Source organism: Thunnus thynnus, chromosome 16, assembly GCF_963924715.1.
Source record: "Thunnus thynnus chromosome 16, fThuThy2.1, whole genome shotgun sequence".
Lineage (NCBI taxonomy): Eukaryota > Metazoa > Chordata > Actinopteri > Scombriformes > Scombridae > Thunnus > Thunnus thynnus.
Genome location: NC_089532.1, coordinates 215,001 through 239,378, shown reverse-complemented (window position 1 = coordinate 239,378; position 24,378 = coordinate 215,001). Strand labels below are relative to the sequence as shown.

Genomic DNA, 24,378 nt, shown 5'->3' with positions numbered 1-24,378 from the left:
AGAGGAGGAGGAGGAGGAGGAGGAGAGGAGGAGGAGGAGGAGGAGGAGAGGAGGCGGAGGAGGAGAGGAGGAGGAGAGGAGGAGGAGGAGGAGGAGGAGAGGAGGAGGAGAGGAGGAGGAGGAGGAGGAGGAGGAGGAGGAGGAGGAGGAGAGGAGGAGGATGAGGAGGAGGAGGAGGAGGAGCAGTGAACCCAGGAAGGATCCATAAGACAGAAACATGAATGATGTCATCATACAATCAGATTAAAGTCAAACATCTTTTCAGCAAAAACATGAAACATCAGTTTTATGTTTTTTTTATTTTTACGCATAAAAATCCAAATCACGTCAGATTCAATCAGAAAAACATTGGACTCATGAACAGTTTGAGATTTAATGAGAACAGAGAAGAATAAACATGAAAATATGATAAAAGATCAAACAGCTGATTCCTCATTTTACATAAACAATGATGCATAAATGTGTTTTATTAGAAAACAGAAACTACATTAAATCACAAAACTAAACTGAAGTTTGAGGCCTCAAAGAAACATTTTTGGTTTTTAAATATCTGAAGATAAAAAGATACAAAAAAGAAACAAAAGATTTAAAACAAGAAAAAAAAAACAAAGTTTGATTAAAACAAAACAAAACATCAGATGACAGATCGAAGGTTTCCTGTCCCGACTTTCTTCCTCAACACCTCGACCAGACGCTCCAACCTGAGGAAGAGGAGGGGGAGAAAAGACAGGAAGAGGAAGAAGAGGGGGAGGAGAGAGAGGAAGAGGAAGAGGAGGGGGAGGAGAGAGTGTTAGAGATGCACAAACCAGAACACATTACAGACAAGATAATATTCGTCAGTGGGAATCAAACTAACAACCTGTGTGTGTGTGTGTGTGTGTGTGTGTATGTGTATGTGTGTGTGTGTGTGTGTGTGTGTGTATGTGTGTGTGTGTGTGTCTGTGTGTGTGTGTGTGTGTGTGTGTGTATGTGTGTGTGTATGTATGTGTGTGTGTGTGTGTGTGTGTGTGTGTGTGTGTATGTGTGTGTGTGTGTGTCTGTGTGTGTGTGTGTGTGTGTGTGTGTATGTGTGTGTATATATATGTGTATGTGTGTGTGTGTGTGTGTATGTGTGTGTGTGTGTGTGTATGTGTGTGTGTGTGTGTGTATATATATGTGTATGTGTGTGTATGTGTGTGTGTGTGTGTGTGTGTCTTCAAACTAAATTAAACTTGTCGTCTCTAATAAGCAGATATCTGCCCTCCTCCTCTGTACAGAGTAAATATTCTTCACTTCATTCAGAAGCCCTCCTCCTCCTCCTCCTCCTCCTCCTCCTCCTCCTCTTCCTCTCTGCCCCCCCGCTGGCAGCTAAATTACAGCAGAGATCTGCAGGTTTGAGTCCAGGAGGACGACGCGGGACGCAGACGGACGAGTTAAGCTGCCTTCATCACGAGTCTCATCCCCTCATCTTCAGGCTGATGAGCCGACAGCAGCAGCAGCAGCAGCAGCAGCAGCAGAAGAAGAAGTCACGTTATTCAGCATCACACGTCACAATCTGAAGCTTTAATTCTCTCTCACACGCTGCTGAATACAGATCAGTGCCAAACCTCTGCTGTCCCACACGCTCACAGAGCCTTTGAACACATCGCAGAGTAACAACAGCAACATGTTTCTGACGACGGCGATCAATCCTCTAACACTAACCCTCCATGTTGTCCAGAACACATTAAAAACACGCCAGTGAGTCACATGTTCCTTCACCAGGATGAGTTTGGTCACGTTAGTTTGTTTAGAACTAAAACAGCATCACGTTTTCAATTCTGTCAGACAGTAAGTAACATGTATGTTAGACTGAACACGTTAACACATTAACACGTTAACCTCATTAACACGTTAACCTCTAACACATTAACACGTTAACCTCATTAACACGTTAACCTCATTAACACATTAACACGTTAACCTCTAACACGTTAACACGTTAACCTCATTAACACGTTAACACGTTAACCTCTAACATATTAACTTCATTAACACATTTACACGTTAACCTCATTAACACATTAACACGTTAACCTCTAACACGTTAACACGTTAACCTCATTAACACGTTAACACGTTAACCTCTAACACATAAACTTCATTAACACATTTACACGTTAACCTCATTAACACGTTAACCTCATTAACACGTTAACTTCATTAACACGTTAACCTCATTAACACATTAACACATTAACACGTTAACCTCATTAACACGTTAACACGTTAACCTCATTAACACGTTAACCTCATTAACACATTAACACGTTAACTTCATTAACACATTAACCTCATTAACACGTTAACACGTTAACATGTTAACCTCATTAACACATTAACCTCATTAACATATTAACCTCATTAACACATTGACCTCATTAACACATTAACACGTTAACCTCATTAACACGTTATCCTCATTAACACATTAACACTTTAACCTCATTAACACGTTAACTTCATTAACACGTTAACCTCATTTCCACGTTATCCTCATTAACACGTTAACACGTTATCCTCATTAACACATTAACATGTTAACCTCATTAACACGTTAACACGTTAACCTCATTAACACATTAACATGTTAACCTCATTAACATGTTAACCTCATTAACACAACACGTTAACCTCATTAACACGTTAACTTCATTAACACGTTAACACGTTAACCTCATTAACACGTTAACATATTAACCTCATTAAGACGTTAACCTCATTAAGACGTTAACCTCATGAACACATTAACCTCATTAACATATTAACCTCATTAACCTCATTAACCTCATTAACATGTTAACCTCATTAACACATTAACCTCATTAACATATTAACCTCATTAACACATTGACCTCATTAACACATTAACACGTTAACACGTTAACATATTAACCTCATTAACACGTTAACCTCATTAACACATTAACCTCATTAACATATTAACCTCATTAACATATTAACCTCATTAACACGTTAACCTCATTAACACATTAACCTCATTAACATATTAACCTCATTAACACATTAACCTCATTAACACGTTAACCTCATTAACACATTAACACGTTAACATATTAACCTCATTAACACATTAACCTCATTAACATATTAACCTCATTAACACATTAACCTCATTAACACATTAACATATTAACCTCATTAACACGTTAACCTCATTAACACATTAACCTCATTAACACGTTAACCTCATTAACACGTTAACCTCATTAACACATTAACCTCATTAACATATTAACCTCATTAACACGTTAACCTCATTAACACGTTAACCTCATTAACACATTAACCTCATTAACACGTTAACCTCATTAATCCCATTAACACGTTAACCTCATTAACACGTTAACATATTAACCTCATTAACACGTTAACATATTAACCTCATTAACACGTTAACCTCATTAACACATTAACCTCATTAACATATTAACCTCATTAACACGTTAACCTCATTAATCCCATTAACACATTAACACGTTAACCTCATTAACCCGTTAACCTCATTAACACGTTAACCTCATTAACACATTAACACGTTAACCTAATTAACACGTTAACCTAATTAACACGTTAACCTCATTAACACATTAACACGTTAACCTCATTAACACGTTAACCTCATTAACCTCATTAACACATTAACACGTTAACCTCATTAACACGTTAACCTCTAACACATTAACACGTTAACCTAATTAACACGTTAACCTCATTAACACATTAACACGTTAACCTCATTAACACGTTAACCTCTAACACATTAACACGTTAACCTAATTAACACGTTAACCTCATTAACACATTAACACGTTAACCTCATTAACACGTTAACCTCTAACACATTAACACGTTAACCTCATTAACACGTTAACCTCATTAACACATTAACACGTTAACCTCTAACACGTTAACACATTAACCTCATTAACATATTAACCTCATTAACAGGTTAACCTCATTAACACATTAACCTCATTAACATATTAACCTCATTAACACGTTAACCTCATTAATCCCATTAACACGTTAACACGTTAACCTCATTAACACGTTAACATATTAACCTCATTAACTTCATTAACACATTAACACGTTAACCTAATTAACACGTTAACCTCATTAACACATTAACACGTTAACCTAATTAACACGTTAACCTAATTAACACGTTAACCTCATTAACACATTAACACGTTAACCTAATTAACACGTTAACCTAATTAACACGTTAACCTCATTAACACATTAACACGTTAACCTAATTAACACGTTAACCTAATTAACACATTAACCTCATTAACACATTAACACGTTAACCTAATTAACACGTTAACCTAATTAACACGTTAACCTCATTAACACATTAACACGTTAACCTAATTAACACGTTAACCTCATTAACACATTAACACGTTAACCTCATTAACACATTAACACGTTAACCTAATTAACACGTTAACCTAATTAACACGTTAACCTAATTAACATGTTAACCTCATTAACACATTAACACATTAACCTAATTAACACGTGAACCTCATTAACAGGTTAACCTCATTAACCTCATTAACACATTAACACGTTAACCTCATTAACACGTTAACCTCATTAACCTCATTAACACATTAACACGTTAACCTCATTAACACGTTAACCTCATTAACCTCATTAACACATTAACACGTTAACCTCATTAACACGTTAACCTCATTAACACGTTAACTCATTAACACGTTAACCTCATTAACCTCATTAACACATTAACACGTTAACCTCATTAACACGTTAACCTCATTAACACGTTAACCTCATTAACCTCATTAACCTCATTAACACATTAACACGTTAACCTCATTAACACGTTAACCTCATTAACCTCATTAACCTCATTAACACGTTAACCTCATTAACACGTTGACCTCATTAACACGTGAACACACCTGTTGATCCTCGTCCTCTACAGAACACAGTAAATGTTTCAGTGTTTATTGACTTCAGGAAGCGACTCCTCTGTTTCTGTTTCCTCGCTGCAACGAGCTCGCTGATGATGCTCACGCTGGTTCAGGAGCTGCAGACATTTTCATTTCACTATTAAAGTTGAGTTTTTGCTCCAGAATGATGTTGGAGTGGAAGAGGTTAAAACGCTCGTCTTCCTCATCATCATTTAGTTTTTATTCACTGAGGAAGAACGTCAAACGTTTGATGTCAGTTCTGTTTAAAAGCTTCTTATTTAGTTTTAGTTGGAGTTGATGGTTAACAGTCGAATGAAATCAACATCATGACAGAAACCAACATGTTAACAGGTTTGTTTGTGTTTGTAAAGGTCACTGAATGTATGCACACACACACACACACACACACACACACACACACACAGACACACACACACACACACAGACACACACACACACACACACACACACACACACACACACAGACACACACACACACACACAGACACACAGACACACACACACACACACAGACACACACACACACACACACACACACACACACACACACACACAGACACACACACACACACACACATACACACACACACACAGACACACACACACACACAGACACACACACACACAGACACACAGACACACAGACACACACACACACACACACACAGACACACACACACACACAGACACACACAGACACACACACACAGACACACAGACACACAGACACACACACACACACACACACACACACACAGACACACAGACACACACACACACACAGACACACACACACACACACACACACACACACACACACACACAGACACACAGACACACAGACACACACACACACACACACACACACACACAGACACACAGACACACACACACACACACACACACAGCAGGTGATCTTCCAATGAAAACTGAGGTTCAAACTTCCTGTCAGCTGTGACTTTTTGCCGTCTGATTTTTTTTAGACCTTTATTTATTAGGGGAGCTTCTTCTTCTTCTTCTCCTTCTTCTTCTTCTTCTTCTTCTTCTTCAATGCTCTTCTTTACAGGAACATCACATTCACAGTCTGACCTGCTGCCGCTGCAGCAGTTGGAGTTCAGTGTCTTGCTCGAGGGCACTTCAGAGGAGGTAATGAGGGAGGGGCGAGTGCTGCTGCTTCACTTCCCCACACAGATCGATCCTGTCGGTCCGGGGATTGAACCAGCGACCCTCCAGTCACAAGCTTGCTTCTCTAACCTTTAGGCCTCCACTGACCCAAACTGACTGGATATTTGAGTCCAGCTGTCAGCCAATCAGAACGCTGTTCCTCAGCCTTGTTATTGATTCTACGGTCTCTGAACTCTTGTGGATCAGAAGATGTTTTGATGACGGTGGTGGAGAGCGCTGTCTAACATCTCCCATAGGTGTTCAAAACACAAACCATTTATAGCATGAACCCAAGTCCACAAATAATGACTAGTTGGTGTCATGATTACAGTTCTGGCCAAGTTTTAAACAAACGTTTTAAACTTTTGAATCTGTGTTGAACTGGCAGGGAGGGAATTTCGGAGGACTGCGCCTTTAACTGAGGATGCAGGAAGTCAACAGAGTCTAATCCTGCAGGTTCCCTCAGATGGATCTCAGCGTACAGCAGTGAAGTCAGTTATGAAAGGGTTGAAAGCTAGATGGCGGAGACATTTCAGTGTAAGTGTGAGGAAATGAATGAATGAAATGCATCTTGGGAGTCGTAGTTAAAGTCTCTCCTTCAGTTTTGAAGCAGATATTTTTTAACACAGTTGTTCATGTTTTCCTGTGATGATTCAACAGGAGAGTTTCATGTTGATCAGTCTGAAGGGGATTTTACTGCAGTAACCAGAAATATCTCCTCTCACTTCACAGCTCTACTGACTTGTTTGTGTTTGTGTTGTCATGGTGACGGCAGGATGAAACTGCAGATCTTTACAGGTTTGTTCAGTAACGTACCTGCGAACTCTATCGATGGCTTCTCGCTCCGCCTCCTGGCAGCGTTGAAGCTCCGCCTCCACGCTCTGCTTCTCCTTCGACAGCTGCTGCAGCTGGGCCTTCGGGGGCGGGGCCTGTGGGGGGGGCGGGGACTGCAGGGGACCCGCCGCCGCAGAGCTGCAGTCAGCGGCAAGAGATGGAGGAGTCAGGAGTCCCCGAGAGCTGAGAGAGAACACACACAAACTGATCAGCTGTGACATCATCATGGTGACATCACTGTGACATCATCACTGCGGCATGTTTGGTCTCACAGCTTCTTGTTATCTGCATGTGTGTAAATGTTCTCAGACTTCTGGTTTATGTTGTAAAAAATGTGTATTTTACAGATATTTCCAGTATTTCAAAAATACATGAAAATGTCAATAAAATTACAAAATACATGTCTAATGTAAAATAACATGAAACATATAACTCATATTACACTTAATATGATCTTAAGTAGATTGATGCAATTCTAAACCTCATTACCTGTTTTACAACAACCTGATTAAACCTGATTATCTGTTTTATAGTCAGTATATTTTTATGGGGAATTTAATTTTTTATAAGTGGAAATATCTTATTTATGATTAAAAAGCCAAACCAAAAAAAAAAGATTTTATTTATTTTTTATTTAAAGCTATGAACTGTATTTTAATATGGAAAATGACTGTTTTTTATGAGATGGTTATTTTGTTATTTTACGTATTTTATTGGCGCCCAGCTGCTGGAATATTACAGTGTAAACATATTCGATAGACTGAAACAGATCCAAATGGTACAGATGCAGGTTGTTCATCATGTTCAATATCAAACATTAAATACAGATTAGATTAACCTCCAGATCTGCGGTTTGATCATGTGACTCCAGAACGACGGCAGTGATCAGCAGGACGACATCATCTGTCTGTGTTTTATAAAACCTTTAAACACGTCACTGTTAATCAATAATGATGTTTGATGATGCGACAGCGCTGCGGTTCAGGTCTGGTTAGGATGTTTTTTTGTTTATACTGTGGCTGTAATGAACTCTGCAGCCTGTAGGAGGCGCTAACAGCACTTTACACTGTGACTGTTGTGATGCTGCTGTTGCTGTTAGTGTCAGGTCTGAATTAGACACAAACCTTATATAGTTAGTATCATTACTTCATATGCTGAGAACCACTTCTGATTCATTAATTCATAACATCTGTGAACATTCTGATGATCAATTAATTAGTCAATTCAGCTATCAGGCTCCTCTCCTGTGGATCATCTTCCAGATTGGGTCCGGGGTGCAGACACCCTCTCTATGTTTAAGAGTAGGCTTAAAACTTTCCTTTTTGATAAAGCTTATAGTTAGGGCCGACCAGGCTCGCCTTGGATCAGCCCTTAGTTATGCTGCTATAGGCCTAGACTACTGGGGGACTTCCCATGATGCACTGAGCTCCTCTCTCCTCCTCCTCCTCTCCATCTGTATGCATTCATGTAACATCAATGCATCTCACTAACTTTGCTTCTTCCTCTGAGTTTTTGTGCTTCCTTGTCTGCTGCTGCTGTTGTTATTGTTATTGTTATGATTGTTGTTATTCTGCCCCCCCCCCCTCCCCCTTTCCCTCTCTCTTTCTCTCTCTCAACCCAACCGGTCAAAGCAGATGGCCGCCCACCAAGAGCCGGGTTCTGCTTGAGGTTTCTACCCGTTAAAGGGGAGTTTTTCCTGCTGCTGCTCATGGGGGAATTGTTGGGTCTCTGTAAATTAAAGAGTTCGGTCTTGACCTGCTCTATGTGAAAAGTGCCCTGAGATGACTTTTGTTGTGATTTGGTGCTTTATAAATAAAGATTGATTGAATTGATTGATTAATTAATGAGACAGTGTAATACAATCAAACTCTTTGATGAGGGTTCAGGCATATTTTGGTCGATATATTTTAAACCAACTTTCATCATCTGTGTTTACATTAAAAGTGTGTTCAACATGAATCTGATATGATTCAGTTGATTTATTAGAACGTGACGTCAGTCTGTGATTGTTATTTCTGTTCCTTTAACAAACATTCGTCCTGATTCAATTAGACTCTGTGTTGTGTTGTTTTGACAGATTGAAAGTAAAGTGTCGTCTTCATCTGAATAAAGTTCAGCTTTAGCATCCGACCTGCTGTCTGTTACTGCAAACCTTGATCTGAGACATCAGGTCAGGTCTGAATTAGACATGAACTTTATATAGTTTTATATGCTTTTCTAGCCTCAGTTCTTTGATTAATTCATTTATGAATTACATGAGATCAAAAACACAGAGGTGGCAAATTATAGCAGCTGTCAAACATTGATTCAATGGTTTCAATGTTTCATTGTTTTATTGAAGCTTCTCTGTTGGAGTAAAAATAAAGCGGCAAACACATCTTGAAGCTGAAGTACCTTAAAATGCCACCGACGACCGCTAGCTGATCCAACTGACTCCCATTCAAAAAGCCTCAACTTCTCACTGGAGAAATTCTGAATCATTCATTGTTGAGTCATTCTGGTCTCAATCTCTAAAGTCGAACTATTGTCACAATATTTAAGTTTTTTAAGTTTAATGTTACTTGATTACGACAGCTGCCCTGTTAGCAGGAAAAGCAGCTTCAGTGAAACCAATGGGTGACGTCACTACATCCACCTTTATATACAGACACACCGTTAGGAAGACATGATACTAATACAGCTTTAAACAACTGTGTCAACTTATTGTCCCATTAGTGAACAAGCTAAGCCAGCAAGCTAGTTATACTACTGTTAGTTTGTAAAGCTTTATTTTCCCTTTTCAATAACTTTTCATTGAGTGAAACGGAGAACAAAATGTGGGGAAGTAAAGAAGCTTTTTGAGAAGCCCTCATTGCCACTGAGAGTGGGGGCGGGGCTTCATGTTTAGCCCCACCCACCGCTGCGACAGTGTACAAACCGTCTCGAATCTGTGAGCTGCTGATGCTTCATGTGTTGCTGTCAGTTGATTAGATTAACATTATTTATTTAAACTTTTTTCACTGTTGTGTGTGTGTGTGATGTTAGCCAAGACCTGTGATTGGCTCGTAGTGTCTGTAGCTCCGCCTCCAGCCGGCGCCTGTCCTCCACAGCTGCGTCTCGCTCTCTCTGAAGCCTCAGCAGGTCCTCCTGATTGGATAAAACCATCACATGTCACCGCTGGTAGTAAACTCATTGATAAGACACAACAGTCGACCTGTGTGAACGATGATGATGATGAAAGATGATGAAGCACCTGATTGTCACTTGCTGTCAGTCCTGTCAATCACTACATTTTAAAACATTAAGTGCTACTTGTGATCGTGTTGTGAGTTCGTTTGAGCTCAGCTGCATCAGACTCATTATACACGTTAACTGAACCGCTTCATTTCATGTTTTTAATACTTTTAGTTTTTGTATGGACAGAGAACAGATGGGATCTGGGACAAAAACAGCACAATCAGTCAAAGAAAAACACATTTACAGTTCATAACACAGTTAAAGGGTTAAGAAAGAAAAAGTATAGTAGAAAAATTATAGCAATCCCATTTTTCCCAGCGTTTATCCGCCTTCTCCTTTTGGAGTCGAAGGGTAAAAGTCATTTTCTCCACTGAGCAAAAAGAGGTGATTATGTTGATAAGAGGTGGTGGGAGGGTTCCTCTAGTTCTTCCAGCAGAAATCTCTCCAGAACAACCAGTCAGTGGAAGCAGACTGGGTTTCCTCTCATATCACTATGATATTTTTTATTCATTGAGGAGAAGCCCTCATATTTTCTGCCTACGATGCCTTCAGTATGTTTTGAATGATAAGCGTCACTACATATCAGAGTCTCTTATTTCCTTTAGAAAGAGGTGGATCTCTGAGTACGGGTAAAAACTTCACTGCCATAAATCCACAAAATTTGTTATTATTTGGCAAAAGGAGGTGATGCCTCGCTTGGTCCATGATTCATTCCATTAATAAAGCCCTCCATGGTAAATGAGCTGTTTCTAACAGCTGAACTACTCTGCACTCTCAGCCTGGAACCATTTTAAATGGTCACATCTGATCTCGTCTCACAGCTCCTGTTTTATTGTGTTATTTGTGTAAATGAATGACGCGTTTTTCTGTGATGTTTATCTCTCGCTGCCATTTTGGCCTCGTCTCTCTTGTAAAGGAGATCATGAATCTCAAGAGGCTTTCTGGTTAAATAAAAATAAAATAAATACATGTGCGCAGGTCTCCATTGAAAGAGATTAAGATCTTGATCTCAGTTAGACTTCCTGATTAAATAAAGGATTAATTAACTAATTAACTAACATGAGTGTCAACACACTTCATAATGAGGGTTTGACTTTTATCAGCTCACCGAGACAACAGCACACTGAACATCCAGAGACTACAGTCTGACTGCTGCCAGGATTTTAACTGTTTTTACTGTGTAAACACTGAACACACCGCAAACCTGTCAAATTTACAGCTGCTACGGATGTTTGAAGAGTATACACTACTGTTCGGTTAATGTCAGGCATTTTATACAGTTTAAAACATTACACAGGAAAAGTTACAGCTTTATTCCTGAAATAAGTCTACGATCAGTGATTTAACTCATTCTCTGATCATGCAGTAAATTTTACACATATTGTGTTGTATCATTGTTTATTCAAGGCTTTTGGAAAACGCTGGGAACCTGATCCTCTCATAGAACAATAAGTTCCTCATCTTTGGCCAATAAGTATGAAGAAATGGCTCTTTTGTTTGGATCTGCAGTTCAATCAACACATTCAAGGCCAAATTAAAAAATCTACTAAAGACCAATCAGCTGTGTCCATCCATGTCTCCATCTATGGTCGTCTCATTAGTGCAGGTCGTCTTGCTTTTAATTTGACAAGTTTACATTATTAATTTCTAATTGACATTGTGGGTGTATGTGATGTGCTGTTGTGTGTAGCTTTGTATTTTGTACTGTTTGTTGTTGTGCTGTTGTATGTTTTGATTGTTGGGGGACTGTGGATGTAAATTAGCTTTGAGCTAACACCGGTGCAGTGCATCTTTCATGTTTAAAACTGCACACTGTCCCAATAAATAAATACAATAAAAAAAATAAATCTGTACGTTGGTATGATTGGTGGAGAGAAATGGCAAACACATCACAACTGGAGAGATTTTATAGTGAAGACAGAGGTGGTGTAAGATAAGAACCTGTAATGGCATTTTTCAAGGTAAAAACTGATGTGTTGTGTTCAATGTAAAACACCTTGCTGTGTATATTCCTTTTTTTTACTATGTATATAGACTTTTGTACTCTTTAACCCTTAGAGACCCACCATAGACCCATTTTTGTCTTCTTTAGGGGGGCAGCAGGTAAACAGTATCTGCCACATAGAAGTGGTAATTCATCATCTGAAAGCTGGGAGACTGAACATAAATTTGAGATGCAGCTCAGCATTGTGTGTCAAGTTCTTCTAGTCATAAAACTGTAATAAACATTGTGTTTTGGTTACGTGCTTAGAACATTATGATGGAAGTATATGACGTCTCATAAGTTGTTGCAGCAATTTTTGGGTTGATATCATTTGTTAAACAGATTTGGTGCCTAATTTAACCATTTTTGACCATTTTAAAATTGATAAAAATGGTCAAAAATGCCTCCAAAATACCACCAAGACCTTGAGGAACACAACAGAAAAATTCATGCTGTGATTTGGTATCAAAAACTTTTGACATTTGGAGATTTCTGTAAGAATTACATTTTCCAGCCAATGGATGGCGAGCACTTCTGTTCTGGAAACTGCTCAGAAACCTCCTTATTGTCAGTATAACCAGGAAAGCCAAACATCCTCTGAACGCCCTCGAGGTAACAATAGGTCATTTTATACAGTGAGGTCAAGTTTCATAAAATCTCACTGTAATGAAATGGTTGCTATGGTGACTGAAATCATCACACATGAATACAGTTGGACTCATTGAATCAACAAGAGTCTCAGTTTTCCAGTCAGACCCAATTTATACTGCAGCAAAAGACTGCATGGGATTAGAATAGAGTGGGCAACCATAGAACCCATTTTCAATCAGATATCTTAAGGTGAGAGGTCAAGGGACCCCTTTGAAAAAGCACAATGCCAGTTTTAGCCCCTTTCCCAACAAGCTAGCATAACATGACATTGCCTGAGGTCATCTGGTTTCACATGATACCAGAATCTTCACTGCAGCTTTAAACGTGAGCCTGCTACAGCCTCTAAAAGACTCGGCCGAGATCACAGACGCCACCACGGGTCTCTGAGGGTTAAAGAAAAACTGCTTTGTATTCAATTTAATTTATGACTGTGGTTCCTGTTATTATCATTAATGTGCTGTGTTTGTTTGTAGATATTTTTTTGGTTTGTCTGTATTCCCTCTATGCTCCCAAAAAATAATAAGCACATATATATTAAAAAAGAAATTTTAAAGCTGTTGATTTACTGAAGCAGCAGCTCATTAGTCAGTCAGTCTAAAATGAACGAGGTAGAAAGCACTGAACACCGAAGGGATGAAATAAAAGAAAGAATCAAAGAGCCGCAAAATATACACAACTCAACTCAAACAACGGAGAGAGAGAGAGAGATAGAATCACAGTTGTCATTTTAACCAAAGCTGAAAGTGAAGCTCAGTGTGGCTGAACATGAGAAGCTGCTCACTGAAGGTTTTCTACTCTGATCTCTGATGTTGACTCTGATCTGCAGTCAGATGCTGCTCTGCAGAGGAGAGCAGCTGCAACACCGAACACAGGACAGAAAAGATCCACATCTGATCTGATTTTATTTAAGCCCAGATACAGATTCTTAGGATTGGTCTGAACATTTCTAGCTGATACTGTCTTCACAGGTCATTGAAAACCAAGTCCACAGTCCCATTTTCAGCAGTGGCCCTTTGTTGCCTGTCATTCCCTGTCTCTCTCTCTCTCCCCTTGTTTCCTTTCATTTATCTACTGTCGACATCTAATAAACGCTTAAAATGACAAATAAATGTAACACAAACCATAACACCACTGTTAGTCATTACAAAACAATCACATATGTAAAATTAATTATCAACATTGGCCCATTTTTCTCTCCATAATAATTGTTTTTTAGTAACATAACTAAGAAAAAGAGCATTTCCTGAAGACAATGTCTGTGATTGCTGTCAGCTGACTAGTTTGGTTTTGCATTGATGTTTTGCAGTAGTTTGGAATTATATGCATATGAAGCGGTCTAGAATTATGTGGTCCATCACAGTTCATTTGCATGTTGAAGTAAATATGTCTTGCTTCTGTAAATGATGCCTGTTATTAGCACACTGGAACTGGAAACAGTTCATTGGCTTAACGTATGTTACATGTCAAACTATGAGTTTTATAATCAGGGGGTGATAAGCATGTGGAGACTGAATGGAGTTTCCACTGCATTAAATGTATGAGCTTCATGACGGTCAGTGAAGCCCACACATACACTGGGAGTGGATGGGGCTTCATTAACCTCCATGTATTTTATAACTCATTAACCATAATTGTCATCAATATGAAAGTGTGCATGTTCGATCAGCATGTCATACTGAGCATTTTGAAATTTGAATGGAGTTTCTACTGTACACAGTGGCTGATTTATAAATACAATGAAAGTCTGTATTATTATTTAAACATTAATGAATCAAAAAGTATAAATGGTATCAATAATAAAAGTCAGAGCATAAATCTACAAAGAATTCCACACAGTTTGACATATGGAACGTCTTGGTCGCATAAAAAGTTTAGGAGATAGGTGACAAAAATCTTTTTTTTTTTTACAATAAGTCATTACATATGTACATTTATACAAATTTATGCAAGCAAAGAAATGTATGGAATGAAAATAATAACTAATTTTCCTGCGGAAAACGCATGTCAATGCTGACAGCTGAAATAAATTACAAAGCGTTGCTGTAAATAGTAAAGACTTGTTCAGCATCCACATCTGTGCAACTTTGCAGAATTTGGTTACCATGACATATTACATTTATAAGACATGGCAGTTAATAAGTAGTATGGTGGTGTTTTGCTAATGACCACAAGGTGGGGCTGTTGGTGCCATAATTCAGTATGTTGTGCAGATTGTCATGGAGAACTTCTGTACCAAGTTTAATTTTATTTAAGACAACAGAATTGCAGAAATATCATGTTATAATATTACAGTAGTGTCCGTGGGCAGAATTATATTAAGTCTTACACACTTGTGCAGTGTGTCTGTATGTACAACATTCCCTAAACTGGTTGTAATCAAATTCAGTGTTGAAGAGTTATGGCCTGTTAAGTGCATCGGGCCACGCATTCAAAAGTTTGGTAACTAATTACAGACAAACGGTAAATGATACCAAAAAATAAACTCCTAAGTTCTGTTCAGGGTCGTCTAAATATGGTCTGTACCAAGTTTGGTGAAGATTAGATGCAATATGTTCCAATGAAAGCAAAAAATGAGTTCACAAAAAAATCCAAAATGAGGGAAAATTTTTCCGGTCAGAAATGGGCGTGGCCTATATCAGTCTACTCGGCATCATCCGAGGATCACACTGTGCAAATATTGTTTTGAAAGGCCTCATGGTTCATGAGTTTAGCCAAAATGTAAAACACATAATAATTGATCACATGGTGGCGCTGTTGGTCCCATGTTTTAATATGTGAAGCATTTCCACATGCGACACCTGTACATGAAGTATAATTATACTGCAGCACTTTTAGTTTTTGAGATATCAACTTTCAAACATTCCTCCCATAGACGTTCCATTATAAATTTAATTATTTTTGAAAATGATATAAAATCACTGGAATATGCTAGAAAGAATAAAAGTAACAGAACAAATGTCTTTAAAGAGCTGAACCTTTTGATATTTGATAGGTTTCTGTGGCTGAAAGTATGGAGAAGTAGTTAGCGATCGAAAAACATACAGAGGAAAGAAAATAAATAAAGATTTGAAGAACAGAAGTGTGACTGCTTGTCAGCATTCACACCAATAAGTATGCAAGAGAACATGAGTAATACAACATGTTATTTGTGAGAAGAAAACAGAAACAAAAGCCTTCCAACATCTGGCCCTGGGTGAAACTAAACAAATGGACTCCTGTCTCCTCACCTGCTGACCTCTGATACTGCTGCAGGGATCGAACCTGCGGGCTGATAGTTACAGGACGATGTGCCTCACTGCTTCTCTGGTCAAACAGTGTGGAGGTGGACTCCAGCAGGGATTACAGACCTGATCATGGCCTCCTCCTCCTCCTCCTCCTCCTCTATGCTAATTAAAGCTCAATGTCTCCGAGTTTAAAGTGAGACATCAAAAGAGAAACCAAACCCTGAGAGTCAATATGTGTCTTCTCCAGCCGGGCCAGACGAGACGCTTCAAAAGAGCCGCACAACTTATTAATCAGAATAATTTCCAAATGAGATGATCAGTGAGCAGGAGTGACGCAGAGCTGACCTTTAACATGAGGAGTTAAGGTCAACCAAAGAGGGGGAGGAGGAGGAGGTGTCATTTAGGATGAGGAGGTGACAGAAGGGGAGAGGACTAAATGACCTTTAACATGAGGAGTTAAAGGAGCAGTTTGTAACAAACGAGCCCCCCACTCAGCTGACAGTCTATTGAAGTTTTGACAGACAGCAGCTATGAGTTCATTTACATCAGTTTCATCCACTTATTGAACATTACTACTATTATTACCACTAGCAGTACTGTTACTATCAGTACCTGTACTAATCCTACTGCTGCTATTACTAATATTACTACCTGACTACTACTAGTACTAACAAAACTACTGCTACCAATCCTACTGCAGTTACTGCTCACACTAACTTACTACTACTCGCATGAACTTACCACTAACTTACTACTACTACTCACAGGAACTTACCACTACTACTCACACTAACTTACTACTACTACTCACACGAACTTACCACTACTACTCACACTAACTTACTACTACTACTCACAGGAACTTACCACTACTACTCACACTAACTTACTACTACTACTCACAGGAACTTACCACTACTACTCACAGGAACTTACTACTACTACTCACAGGAACTTACCACTACTACTCACAGGAACTTACCACTACTACTCACACTAACTTACTACTACTACTCACACGAACTTACCACTACTACTCACACTAACTTACTACTACTACTCACAGGAACTTACCACTACTACTCACAGGAACTTACCACTACTACTCACAGGAACTTACCACTACTACTCACACTAACTTACTACTACTACTCACACTAACTTACTACTACTACTCACAGGAACTTACCACTACTACTCGCACTGACTACTACTACTACTCACACTAACTTACTACTACTACTCACACTAACTTACTACTACTACTGACACTAACTTACTACTACTACTCACAGGAACTTACCACTACTACTCACAGGAACTTACCACTAACTTACCACTACTACTCGCACTAACTTACTACTACTACTCACACTAACTTACTACTAACTTACTACTACTCGCACTAACTTACCACTAACTTACCACTACTACTCGCACTAACTTACTACTACTACTCACACTAACTTACTACTAACTTACTACTACTCGCACTAACTTACCACTAACTTACCACTACTACTCGCACTAACTTACTACTACTACTCACACTAACTTACTACTAACTTACTACTACTCGCACTAACTTACCACTAACTTACCACTACTACTCGCACTAACTTACTACTACTACTCACACTAACTTACTACTACTACTCGCACTAACTTACTACTACTACTCACATGAACTTACCACTAACTTACCACTACTACTCGCACTAACTTACTACTACTACTCACACTAACTTACAACTAACTTACTACTACTACTCACACTAACTTACTACTACTACTCGTGCTAACATACTACTACTACTCACACTAACTTACCACTAACTTACCACTACTACTCGCACTAACTTACTACTACTACTCACACTAACTTACTACTAACTTACTACTACTCACACTAACTTACTACTAACTTACTACTACTACTCACACTAACTTACCACTAACTTACCACTACTACTCGCACTAACTTACTACTACTACTCACACTAACTTACTACTAACTTACTACTACTCACACTAACTTACTACTAACTTACTACTACTACTCGAACTAACTTACTACTGTTACTCACGAACTTACCACTACTACTCGCACTGACTACTACTACTACTGCTCGCATGAACTTACTACTGTTACTCACACGAACTTACCACTACTACTCGCACTGACTACTACTACTATTCGCATGAACTTACCACTACTACTCGCAGTAACTTACCACTACTACTTGCACTAACTTACCACTACTACTCGCACTAACTTACTACTACTACTCGCACGAACTTACCACTAACTTACCACTACTACTCGCACTAACTTACTACTACTACTCACACTAACTTACTACTAACTTACTACTACTCGCACTAACTTACCACTAACTTACCACTACTACTCGCACTAACTTACTACTACTACTCACACTAACTTACTACTACTACTCGCACTAACTTACTACTACTACTCAAACGAACTTACCACTAACTTACCACTACTACTCGCACTAACTTACTACTACTACTCACACTAACTTACTACTAACTTACTACTACTACTCACACTAACTTACTACTAACTTACTACTACTACTCACACTAACTTACTACTACTACTCGCACTAACTTACTACTACTACTCACACTAACTTACCACTAACTTACCACTACTACTCGCACTAACTTACTACTACTACTCACACTAACTTACTACTAACTTACTACTACTCACACTAACTTACTACTAACTTACTACTACTACTCGCACTAACTTACCACTAACTTACCACTACTACTCGCACTAACTTACTACTACTACTCACACTAACTTACCACTACTACTCGCAGTAACTTACCACTACTACTCGCACTAACTTACCACTACTACTCGCACTAACTTACTACTACTCGCACTAACTTACTACTACTACTCGCACGAACTTACCACTAACTTACCACTACTACTCGCACTAACTTACTACTACTACTCACACTAACTTACTACTACTACTCACACTAACTTACTACTACTACTCGCACTAACTTACTACTACTACTCACACTAACTTACTACTACTACTCACACGAACTTACCACTAACTTACCACTACTACTCGCACTAACTTACTACTACTACTCACACTAACTTACTACTACTACTCGCACGAACTTACCACTAACTTACCACTACTACTCGCACTAACTTACTACTACTACTCACACTAACTTACTACTACTACTCACACTAACTTACTACTACTACTCACACTAACTTACTACTACTACTCACACTAACTTACTACTACTACTCGCACTAACTTACTACTACCACTCGCACTAACTTACCACTAACTTACCACTACTACTCGCACTAACTTACCACTACTACTCGCACTAATTTACCACTACTACTCGCACTAACTTACCGCTACTACTCGCACTAACTTACTACTACTACTCGCACTAACTTACCACTACTACTCGCACTAACTTACCGCTACTACTCGCACTAACTTACTACTACTACTCACAGGAACTTACCACTACTACTCACACTAACTTACTACTACTACTCGCACTAACTTACCACTACTACTCGCACTAACTTACCACTACTACTTGCACTAATTTACCACTACTACTCGCACTAACTTACCGCTACTACTCGCACTAACTTACTACTACTACTCACACAAACTTACCACTAACTTACTACTACTACTCGCACTAACTTACCACTACTACTCGCACTAATTTACCACTACTACTCGCACGAACTTACCACTAACTTACTACTACTACTCACACTAACTTACCACTACTACTCGCACTAATTTACCACTACTACTTGCACTAATTTACCACTACTACTCGCACTAACTTACCGCTACTACTCGCACTAACTTACTACTACTACTCACACAAACTTACCACTAACTTACTACTACTACTCACACTAACTTACTACTACTACTCGCACTAACTTACCACTACTACTCGCACTAACTTACCACTACTACTTGCACTAATTTACCACTACTACTCGCACTAACTTACCGCTACTACTCGCACTAACTTACTACTACTACTCACACAAACTTACCACTAACTTACTACTACTACTCACACTAACTTACCACTACTACTCGCACTAACTTACCACTACTACTCGCACTAACTTACTACTACTACTCACACTAACTTACTACTACTACTCGCACTAACTTACTACTACTACTCACATGAACTTACCACTAACTTACCACTACTACTCGCACTAACTTACTACTACTACTCACACTAACTTACAACTAACTTACTACTACTACTCACACTAACTTACTACTACTACTCGTGCTAACATACTACTACTACTCACACTAACTTACCACTAACTTACCACTACTACTCGCACTAACTTACTACTACTACTCACACTAACTTACTACTAACTTACTACTACTCACACTAACTTACTACTAACTTACTACTACTACTCACACTAACTTACCACTAACTTACCACTACTACTCGCACTAACTTACTACTACTACTCACACTAACTTACTACTAACTTACTACTACTCACACTAACTTACTACTAACTTACTACTACTACTCGAACTAACTTACTACTGTTACTCACGAACTTACCACTACTACTCGCACTGACTACTACTACTACTGCTCGCATGAACTTACTACTGTTACTCACACGAACTTACCACTACTACTCGCACTGACTACTACTACTATTCGCATGAACTTACCACTACTACTCGCAGTAACTTACCACTACTACTTGCACTAACTTACCACTACTACTCGCACTAACTTACTACTACTACTCGCACGAACTTACCACTAACTTACCACTACTACTCGCACTAACTTACTACTACTACTCACACTAACTTACTACTAACTTACTACTACTCGCACTAACTTACCACTAACTTACCACTACTACTCGCACTAACTTACTACTACTACTCACACTAACTTACTACTACTACTCGCACTAACTTACTACTACTACTCAAACGAACTTACCACTAACTTACCACTACTACTCGCACTAACTTACTACTACTACTCACACTAACTTACTACTAACTTACTACTACTACTCACACTAACTTACTACTAACTTACTACTACTACTCACACTAACTTACTACTACTACTCGCACTAACTTACTACTACTACTCACACTAACTTACCACTAACTTACCACTACTACTCGCACTAACTTACTACTACTACTCACACTAACTTACTACTAACTTACTACTACTCACACTAACTTACTACTAACTTACTACTACTACTCGCACTAACTTACCACTAACTTACCACTACTACTCGCACTAACTTACTACTACTACTCACACTAACTTACCACTACTACTCGCAGTAACTTACCACTACTACTCGCACTAACTTACCACTACTACTCGCACTAACTTACTACTACTCGCACTAACTTACTACTACTACTCGCACGAACTTACCACTAACTTACCACTACTACTCGCACTAACTTACTACTACTACTCACACTAACTTACTACTACTACTCACACTAACTTACTACTACTACTCGCACTAACTTACTACTACTACTCACACTAACTTACTACTACTACTCACACGAACTTACCACTAACTTACCACTACTACTCGCACTAACTTACTACTACTACTCACACTAACTTACTACTACTACTCGCACGAACTTACCACTAACTTACCACTACTACTCGCACTAACTTACTACTACTACTCACACTAACTTACTACTACTACTCACACTAACTTACTACTACTACTCACACTAACTTACTACTACTACTCACACTAACTTACTACTACTACTCGCACTAACTTACTACTACCACTCGCACTAACTTACCACTAACTTACCACTACTACTCGCACTAACTTACCACTACTACTCGCACTAATTTACCACTACTACTCGCACTAACTTACCGCTACTACTCGCACTAACTTACTACTACTACTCGCACTAACTTACCACTACTACTCGCACTAACTTACCGCTACTACTCGCACTAACTTACTACTACTACTCACAGGAACTTACCACTACTACTCACACTAACTTACTACTACTACTCGCACTAACTTACCACTACTACTCGCACTAACTTACCACTACTACTTGCACTAATTTACCACTACTACTCGCACTAACTTACCGCTACTACTCGCACTAACTTACTACTACTACTCACAACTTACTACTACTACTCACACAAACTTACCACTAACTTACTACTACTACTCGCACTAATTTACCACTACTACTCGCACGAACTTACCACTACTACTCGCACGAACTTGCCACAACTACTTCCACAAACTTACCTCAACTACTCACACTAACTTACTATGTGTGACTACTTCTACTTTACTACTATAACTACTACAAACATAAGTTGCCAAAACTGCTACAAAGATGACTGTTACTGCTGTTAAATCACTGACACTTCAACTCTGATTCAACTCCATCTACTGTTTGCACTCCCACTTTCGATGTTAACAGCACTCCAACTTCTTCCATTAATCCTGTTTGAGCTGCCACTCCAAGTCCTTTCAGTGCTTCAACTTCACCACCTTCTTCTTTAGCTGCTGCTGCCTCACAAAGACTCAGCATGTTGAGATATTTAAACTGATTTAAATGTTTCAGTAGAGAGAATATGAACATTCTCTACAGAAGATTTGGACTTTTCTAGTTTGTAAAACAGAGGTTTACAGTTTGTGAACCCTTTAGAATTTGCTCTATTTCTGCATAAATATGACTTAAAACGTAGTCAGATTTCCATGCAAGTCCTAAAACTAGATAAAGACACATCAGTTAAACAAATGAGACAAAAACCTTACACTTGTTTGTTTATTTATTGAGGAAAATGATCGAATGTTAAATATTTGTATGTGGATCTGGGATTATCAGTTCATTTGAAGGGCTAATTAGAGTTGTGTGTTTCAATCAATGGGATGACAATCAAGTGTGAGTCTGGGAGGCCCTGCCTTATTTAAAGAAGAGAAATCTGGGTCTTCACCATCAAACTCTGAGCTTCACAGGTTTGTGGAAGTGTGTCATGGCTCAAACAAAGGAGATTTCTGAGGACCTTAGAAGAAGAGTTGTTGATGCTCACCAGGCTGGAAAAGGTTACAAAACCATTTCTAAAGAGTTTGGACTCCACCAGTCGACTGTCAGGCAGATCATGTATAAATGGAAGACATCCAACAGCACTGTTTCCCTCCCCAGGAGTGGTCGAACAACAAAAATCACACAAGAGCAGGTGTGTAATAGTCCAGGAGGTCATAACAGACCCCAGGGTAACATCTAGGAAACTAAAGGTCTCTCTTGCAGTGGCTACAGGCACTGTTAATGAGTCCACCATCAGGAGAACATTGAACATCAATGGTGTTCATGGCAGAGTTATAAGGAAAAACCCACTACTCTCCAAACAGAACATTTCTGCTGTCTACAGTTCGCTCAGGACCATGTGGAGCCAGAAGGTGATTAGAACAATGATCTGTGGATGGATGAGACCAAAATTGAACTTTTCGGCTTGAATGAGAAGCGTTATGTTTGGCAATGAGCAAACACTGCATTCCAGCGTAAGAACCTGAACCCATCTGTGAAACATGGTGGTGGTAGTATCATGGTTTGAGCTGCTTTGCTGCCTCTGAACCAGGACAGCTTGCAATCATTGATGGAGCTGTGAGTTCTGAGTCGTACCAGCAAATTCTACAGGAAAATGTCAAGATATCCGTCTGTGAACTGAAACTCATCAGAAAGTGAGTCATGCAGTAAGACAACGACACTAAACAACAAGTTGTTCTACCAAAGAACGGTTAGAGCAGAAGAAAGATGATGTTTTGGAACGGCCGAGTCAAAGTTCTGACCTTAATCATGTAGAAATGCAGTTGAAGGACCTGAAGCATGCAGTTAATTCAAAGACGCCCACCAACGTCCCTGAGTTGAGACTGTTCTGTGAGGAGGAACAGGCTTAAGTTCCACCAAGCCAATATTCAGAGCTGATAAACAGTTACTGGAAACATTTGGTTGAAGTTATTGCTGCAACAGTTACTGAAAGCAAGGGTTCACATACTTTTGCCTCACACAAATATGTAAGATTGGATAATTTTCCTCAACAAATAAATGAACAAGTTTAATGTTTTTGTCTCTTTTGTTTAATCAGGTTCCCTTTATCTAGTTTTAGGACTTTAGCACTAAAAATC

At 38.9% G+C, this 24,378-nt stretch overlaps 1 protein-coding gene across 2 annotated transcripts in view; it reads right to left on the bottom strand.

Annotated features, from left to right (window-relative positions):
- Positions 1-280: 280 nt before the first annotated feature.
- Positions 281-24,378, bottom strand: part of mipol1 (mirror-image polydactyly 1) — an 81,907-nt gene continuing 57,809 nt past the window's right edge. For both annotated transcript variants that reach the window (XM_067613249.1, XM_067613250.1), the window contains exons 12-14: positions 10,045-10,139; positions 6,996-7,196; positions 281-701 (exon numbers count right to left, since the gene is read on the bottom strand). In XM_067613249.1, the coding sequence (XP_067469350.1) occupies positions 635-701; positions 6,996-7,196; positions 10,045-10,139 (363 nt within the window). In that variant the 3' untranslated portion in view covers positions 281-634. The remainder of the gene's footprint in view (positions 702-6,995; positions 7,197-10,044; positions 10,140-24,378) is intronic.